The 8,112-nt window shown below is 37.5% G+C and overlaps 1 protein-coding gene across 4 annotated transcripts in view; it reads left to right on the top strand.

Annotated features, from left to right (window-relative positions):
• LOC100175732 (atrial natriuretic peptide receptor 1-like) overlaps positions 1-5,437 on the top strand; it is a 16,921-nt gene extending 11,484 nt beyond the window's left edge. For all 4 annotated transcript variants that reach the window (XM_002125220.4, XM_026839295.1, XM_018816389.2 and 1 more), the window contains 10 exons: positions 105-256; positions 685-878; positions 1,152-1,298; positions 1,482-1,665; positions 2,061-2,232; positions 2,605-2,766; positions 3,334-3,464; positions 3,954-4,099; positions 4,293-4,387; positions 4,644-5,437. In XM_002125220.4, the coding sequence (XP_002125256.1) occupies positions 105-256; positions 685-878; positions 1,152-1,298; positions 1,482-1,665; positions 2,061-2,232; positions 2,605-2,766; positions 3,334-3,464; positions 3,954-4,099; positions 4,293-4,387; positions 4,644-5,279 (2,019 nt within the window). In that variant the 3' untranslated portion in view covers positions 5,280-5,437. The remainder of the gene's footprint in view (positions 1-104; positions 257-684; positions 879-1,151; positions 1,299-1,481; positions 1,666-2,060; positions 2,233-2,604; positions 2,767-3,333; positions 3,465-3,953; positions 4,100-4,292; positions 4,388-4,643) is intronic.
• The last annotated feature ends 2,675 nt before the right edge of the window (positions 5,438-8,112 follow it).

Below are 8,112 nucleotides of genomic sequence, written 5' to 3'. Positions count from 1 at the left end.
AGCTGGCACGAGGTGTTAACCCGTGTTGTAACGACTGTCGTTTTCCGGCCACGCGAGGATAAAGTAAGTTACATTCATTCATTCATTCATTCAACTATGTTCAGCTATACGCAATGGATCATGAGCATATATGTAAGTTCATTGGAGCAAACGAGGAACCTCCACACGTTACCATTCTATCAGAGTATTGTTCCAGAGGTTCTCTTCAAGATCTATTGGAAGATGCGACTGAGTATGAGATGGACGACGTGTTTAAGTAAGTCGTTATCAACACTAAAGATGGTTCGTTTAAACAAGCGATTCTAAAACTATATGAAGTTAATTTGCAAACCGGGTTTAACTGTAAATTGTGGCGCTACTGCAATTAAAACGTCGTTATTCTATTAAATTAGAATATTCCGGTAGGCTACGGCCTGTAAACCAACACTGGTTAGAATTATATAGGTTTAGTACGTATTGAACTTTACCCATAGTTACCATTGCATCCGATGGAATCGTTTCAAAGTTTGCATATTTACTTTTATGCATAAAAATAAATGTAAAAGTACAGGTTTGTTTGAAAGTTATAGAAACAAGCGCGAGGTGTGTGAAACAGAAAGTCCGTGTTGTTATAAGGACTATATAGTTACCCCGTCTTGCGAGGGTAAATAGGTTACATTCCTTAATTTTAATTTACAATTTTAGATATTCGTTGATTTGTGACATAGTAAAAGGGATGACGTATCTACATCGAAGTTTCTTCCAATGTCATGGCAACCTGAAATCTTCAAACTGTTTGATTGACAGCAGATTTGTTGTGAAACTTACTGATTTCGGATTATCGAAATTTCGTGACGGTTCGAGGACAGATAGCAAGACAGGGTTCAAGTATTATGAAAGTAAATTGTACAACATTTTACTTATTTATGAAACTATCAAATAGCTATAATATACCCGTACGTTAAACAGTACCCATAAATACACTCGAAGTAGATTTTTATCCCCCCCCCCCCCAAAAAAGATCACCAACAAAGTAAAATACTTTGTAACTCGTAAGCGGGCACGAGGTGTTTAAAAAGTAACTCCCTTGTTATAACGACTGTCGTTTTCCGGTCACGCGAGGATGAAGTTACATTCCTTCATTAGTTTACATGAAAATTGCTCCTTTTCAGACAAACTGTGGACTGCTCCAGAGCTTTTGAGGTTACAGACTTCACATGGAACACAGAAGGGTGACGTTTACAGTTTCGCAATCATCGTACAAGAGATCATGTACAGAAAAGGTGTATTTTACACTAAAGAAGAAGTAACAGCACAAAGTAAGTTAAACGTTTAAAAAATTAAATAAACCATGAGATTATGTTTGAATAAGAGACTGATAATGCCATTTTCGGCGAAAGATCTCACAAAATTCATTTTATTTGACTTTATTTTTGTCGGTTACATATTTCATAGCGGTTCATCACAAACTTCTGTCTATTTAGGTTTGTTATACTTTTTAGATATTCTGCATTACGTGACGTCACCAAAATCTGGGGAAGCCCCGTTTCGCCCAATGTTAGATGATGATGACGACACAATAATAAACCCAGCCCTAAAGAAGTTGGTGAGAAAATGTTGGACGGAGTTCCAAAACGAACGACCGACTTTTCAGGAAATCCACCGAGAAATGAGAAAGTTTTATAAGTAAGTGTGTGGCAAATTTATGTACGTTATAAGAAAAGTTATATGGAAGAATTAGAAAAGATGGGACACATTTCTATTTTTCCGTCCCATTTGGTAGTAAATAAAGAACATTCAAAGAGATATAAAACCATATCTTCACGACTCCCATTGACCGCCGATTTTTTTGAAACGCGATTGAGATATTCACACATTATGTGCTAAGGGTGTCCCATATTACCCCACTCTATAATATCTATAATTTGCTGTAGCGATACAATGTAATTGTTCTGACTGTGTGTATAATAACATCTGAAAAATTACCTTTAGGAAACACATTTGTGCACTTTTAGTTACAATATATTAGTTACAATTATATTTGACCACGTTGAAATAATTCCTCCCTATCATTTGTTCAGGGAAAGGAACTTAGTTGACAGCTTGCTTGAACGCTTGGAACAATATTCTCAACACCTTGAGGACAAAGTTGAAGAAAGAACGGAACAATTCAAAGCAGAAAAGGAGAGAGCAGATTCCCTGTTGTATCTAATGCTCCCAAGGCCAGTGGCTGACAGACTCAAGAAAGGATTCGTAAGTTTGATAAATTACTTCTCTATTGCTATGTACTGAATTTCACTTTTAAGACCCGCTTGGGTGTAAAACGTATACTTCTATAGTCCCACGCATTATTGCGCTTATACCTCTCATCCAGAGGTTATGGATTCAAGGCAAGACGATGCTACCGTTGTCGACGTGTAACTGCAATTTCTTCACACCAGTGGTCCCTTATGGAATGTTAAAATTGTTGCCCATTTATTAAACAAGATAAAAAAATCCTAAAAATCCCCTTTTTGGTAAATCGTAAGCGAGGTGAATGAAGCAAAGTTTCACATATTCATATATTTTGATGACCTGCAGGCTGATTCGTATATTGCAATTAATACAGCAATCTTTACCCAACAGAATGTTCTACCAACAAGTTTCCGAGAAGTGACAATTTTCTTCAGTGACATCGTTGGCTTCACTGCCATCAGCCATAATAGTGAACCAATGCAAGTCGTAACGATGTTGAACGACTTATACACCATGTTTGATACAATAATCGACATATTCGATGTATATAAGGTAGATACAACACGCTATTTACTAGAAATCCTTGTCCACAACATATAGTGTTGTGGGGTAAGATGGGACACTATTAGCACATAATATCTAAGTATCAGGATCGTGTTTTAAACATTTAACAACGGTATGTGGGAGTCTTGAGGTTACAGTTTTGTAATTCTTTGAATGTTCTTTGTTTACTACCAAATGGAACGAGTAAATAAAACGAAAAGGTACCCAGCTTCTTCCACCCTATAACTATATCGGTTTAATAACCAATGCTCCAACGCAGGGGTGTCGTATGGGTTGTTTAAATTTTCAGCGACAATGAAAACAATCAGTGGAATTATATACATGCGTAGTAACTCTTAAGCGGGCACAAGGTGTATGAAGCAGCCCCACTGTTATGACGACTGTCGTTGCCCCGCCACGCGTTGATAAACAAGTTACATTCATTTATCATGTTGTTTCGTATATTCAATACCGAAAATAGAAAATGTTCACATTCCATCAGTAATAAACTCAGATATATCCACGCGGGAATTACCTTTGAAGAATTTACATAAATCAAACTAATTGCTTATCCAGGTTGAGACAATAGGCGATGCATACATGGTAGTATCCGGGTTACCACAGGAAAATGGAGACAACCATGTCCGAGAAATAGCAAGGATGTCACTCAATCTGATCAAATGTGTGACCAACGATTTCAAAATCCGGTAAGTTCATTTTAAATATGAAAATTCTGTAAAACTTTCCGAAACTTTATGATCTTTCTTGCGGTTGTGGAAAAAAATACTTATTTTAAATACGTGGTAAAAGTTATTTTCAGTCAAAAGTTTCGATATGTAACTTTAAAACGTATTTTTACATCACTAAAGGTGGTTTTTGGTTTAAAACCGAAACGTTTGAGATGAAAATCGTAACATTCACTTGGGCTACCATGTTTGTATTGAAACTGACTATAGAAAGTGCGTGTTTCTGTGTACATAATCTTTCTATATAAAACTACTGTATAAGTGCAAAATAAAAACTGTTTCAGACTTAGCGCAGTTTTTTTTGGGGTCATTGTATCTCTTTTTTCGCGGTGCGTCAAGTATAGACAAAATACGCTTTAAGTAAAGAAATATTACGTCATTGTAAACCTACATTAGTTATGAAAGATAAATTTCCAGTAAACTGAAATCAATTTGGTCTATGCGTTGTAGACATATGCCAGATAAGAAGCTTCAACTTCGTGTGGGGATGCACACCGGCCCTGTGGTTGCTGGGGTGGTTGGCCTCAAGATGCCAAGGTATTGTTTGTTTGGTGACACTGTCAACACAGCATCGAGGATGGAATCGAACGGAAAACGTTAGTAGTTTTATCACAAGTACTATGTGGTGTGTGGTAGATATAGGGCTGTACATTGAGAATGGTTCGATTGTAACAAAATAATTCTTCACAACCACGAGTGTTTGGTTAAAACGGTGACGGTGCGTTTATACTTGATACGTCATAAGACAAAGCAACAAACAAAGGAATGATTATGTATTACGTCATACAGCGCTTGCCATACACGTTTCTCCCAAGTCGAAAGAGGTTTTGGATCGGTTTGGAACATTCCAGCTTGCAGAAAGGGACGATGAAGTGTTTTTAAAGGTGATTATGATCGTTAGAATTTTGGGCAAAGTATAGTAGGATGGAGGAAGACAGGACACCTTCAGCACATAATTACCAAGTATCATGATCGTTTTTTAAGCAATTAAAACGGTTTACTGGCGTCGTGAGGATACGGTCTATAATTCTTTGCATTGGTTACTACTAAAGGCGACGAGAAAACAGAATGAAAAGTTGCCTCATTTCCCCAATATAACGTATACACGAATATCGGTTTTGAAATCTGTAACTTCTACAGGGCTTGGGAACCTGGAAAACCTGGTGGTTAGTGGGGGAAGATTGCGACGATGAAGAAGTTGAAGCAGCGAACATATCTGCCCAGCAAATGGCGTCTTATAGAGTACAACAGATGGGGAAGGTGTCAAACACTTCATCGAGGATTAGTGGATCGTCTGGTTACAACACATCTACGGAGTTTGAGGTGGAAGATTACATTGATGATGGTCGGAGAAGATCTTCAAATCTAAATGGGCCTAAAATAAGAAATGTTTCAACTGTTTCTGCTGATGGTATTCTTCAGCATAACAGAAGACATAGATATTCCGATTACTCGATTCAAAACTTTAAACACAGAGACTCGGTCAAGGGTAGAAGAACCGGGTTAACTGTCGTGCCAGAAGTTGCTGTAACAGAACACGGCAAATCTCCAAGAGAAATCCGAAAAGAACGGATGAGGCAACGATTGAGAAGTCTTGAAAACAATGCGGCGAAAGATGAAACTATTGATGTCGAATTTGTTTCACGAAAAGTTCAGTTTGAAGACAACAAGTTGAACGTTCCAAGACTTCCTAAAGACAGTGGTATTGAGATGTATGAAAATGTTGCATTCGTACATCTTCGGGACAATACGACTGAAGAATCCGACAGATTGTAACTTAATGGTACAAGTAGTTTTGTGTTGTTTTCCTGAAAAGTCGTTATCGGTGCAATTTGTACATAGTTGTCAACCAAGGGTAAATGTTTTGAAGGTTGCAGAAAGTTCTTTTTCACTCACTGTTGGTTTTATCGTTAATAAACTACAAGAGCTATTAATATTCTTTACGAATCTTAACCGATGAAAAGCCACTTTGTTGCAGTTAGTGGCTTTTGGCATTGGCAATGTATAAGTGTTGTTGCCCCGGATTCTGTCGTATTCGTACCTTCATCTTACAAAGAGGGCAGTATGTTTGTCGATTAGGTATTACTGTGTACAAATACATTACCAGAAACCACTGATAGCCACTTCTATTTAGCGTAATATAAATCCAGTAAAACCACTTATCCACAATGTCAATAGATTTTGTTTACCTCATGTGATAATAAAGGTATGAATATATAGTAGGGTTGGGGAAGATGGGACACCTTTTCGTTCTATTTTCTCTTCTCATTTCGTAGTAAACAATCAGAATATGAATATCATGTGCTAAAGGTGTCCCATCTTCCCCCGCAGTTTTCTACCATTATGTAGATCATCAACTTTTTAAATATTCACATAACGATATTCCCATTAACATAACTATTTGCATAAATTGTTTAAACTACAAACAAAACAAGTTACCTCCCATGCTACTATGGCTGTATACCACATGTACGATCGACCACAAAATCAGACTTGTTCAGCTGCGCATTAATTGGTAGTCGGGCAAGTGTTGGGCAATCTCGTCCATATAGTTTGCCCGCGATAGTGGTCGTTAATTACTAAAACAACTTCGCGTTGTATGCTCGCTTGAAAAGCCAACAGTAAACTGTCACATGGACAGAAGCCAAAGCGGCGTTCCATAAAACTTAAACAATATACGTAACCGAGCAGGACTGCCCCTTACGCACATACAAGTGACCTTAACGTGATGATGATTAATGTTGGCTGCTGGGTTAACTTGTGAGAAATGTCTGTTTAAACTTCCAACGCTGTTTGTAGGCGACACATTTTCTTACTTTTAAAAATTCGTAATCCGTGCAGTTATAGGTCCACTTATTGTTCTATAATCTATTCCACTACTATTAAGATTTACACGAAAATTTAGGAATATTACTGTAAACAAGATAAACTAAAAGAAAACGCTAACGTTTTTCATTACTGCTGCGATTTTTACAAACCTAAAGAGTTGCTTGTCATACAAGTGTTTTTCAAGTTGGTTTCTTGTTTCTCTTTAGATAGTGGTTTTGAATTAGGAAGTTTGGTTTGCGCTTAAATAGCGACTTTGGTTACCATGTGTGTGGACCCATTGCACCTTGCTCTCAAGACTTGCATTTGACTGACATCTGCTAATATTTTGTGAGCAGCCCCACGGGTGGTTGCTGGTAAACGATACCACTTGGTTGCTGAGCAAATACAAACAAAGAGTTATGTATTACACTTTGCGTACTTTCGATAAGCCCGCATTTTACCAGGATAGCCTATTCGCTAATGTACTTATAAAGTAATATAAATTAGTTCGTATAGCATTGCATCCTTACTCTAAGTTTTCACACAAGAATCGTTCAACTCTATTAGCACGGGATCAGGGTCAGATTCGCAAAATTTGTTACAGTTATATATACGTAGTTTTAGTATATACCGATTCCTTTTACGTTGTTTTAGTGAATTCGGATGAGCAATTGCATTGCAATGTTTAATTTCGTTCTAGAAATCTATAGATTAATTTGTAAAAAGCAATTTCTAGTGTGGTGTTATAGTTTCGTTTAGTGAGATCCTATTTTTAGAAAGCGGGGCTTATGATACACTAACGCTTTATATTGTTGCCCTTATGGTTACGTAATCCCATTTTATTTATTTTAAGGAATTCTGTTGTATGACATTGGTGATTGAATATGTGTGTTGACGTTAAACCATTAGCGCGCTTTGATAATGAGAATGTCGTCTATTGCGGTCTGTTAAAGTGAATAGTCATGTCTGTAATACATGTTATTAATCTGGTGTCGTCATTTTACTTTGTGGTAATTAGCGGCCAGGAAGACGTGGAAAAATGTATGGTTTGCGTAGAGAAAAGTGACGTAAATATCGAACTTTGTCGAGACTTATGACGTATTTTAACGGTACTACCATTGACGTAGATAGCCTAAGAAGTAAGCTATATATATACAGTGGCCAAAACTACAAACAAGTTAATTAAAATGTCTCTCGAGTTTGCGCTACTAAATAACAGGGGCATTTCGATGTAAAGATTGCGGTTAAACAAGCATAAAGAGAATTCGTTCAAAATTACTATCTTCGCGCGTAGACACAGCAGTCAAGACGTATGCAGCAGGAATTATAGCAACATTTGCTACCGCATATGGGTATTAAAGCAACGGTGACCTTTTGTACACCCACAAATGTATATTACAAGTCAATGGCGTGGTAGCAACCGCAAAATAGTTCACCTTCCAATTGCTAGGCCAAAGTAGAAATGCCCATGGCGAAGCGTGAGACATCTGCCAATTACATTTTGTGCTCATTATATATCGTAAGTGACGACACACAATAAAACGGGCATGGTATCGGCATTGGCACACAGCCAAGTTTAAGTAACGTTGATGAGGTGTTTCTATTAAGCCTGGCTTATCCTTCGCGTGTAAAAACGTCGCCTAATGTGTACATTAGTAACCGAGCATTGTCAGGCGAATTAGCAGGGATGTATGTACAAATAGTAACGTCGGACGTATGGGAATTAGGTATACATGTTACATATTAGCAGTAGCGTGAGTTGGCATTTACCCGGTGACAGAATGAGCGTCATATGAGGCAG

The sequence above is a fragment of the Ciona intestinalis genome, unplaced genomic scaffold, assembly GCF_000224145.3.
Source record: "Ciona intestinalis unplaced genomic scaffold, KH HT000184.2, whole genome shotgun sequence".
Lineage (NCBI taxonomy): Eukaryota > Metazoa > Chordata > Ascidiacea > Phlebobranchia > Cionidae > Ciona > Ciona intestinalis.
The sequence above is the reverse complement of the archived record's forward strand: the minus strand, read 5'-3'. Positions and strand labels throughout refer to the sequence as shown.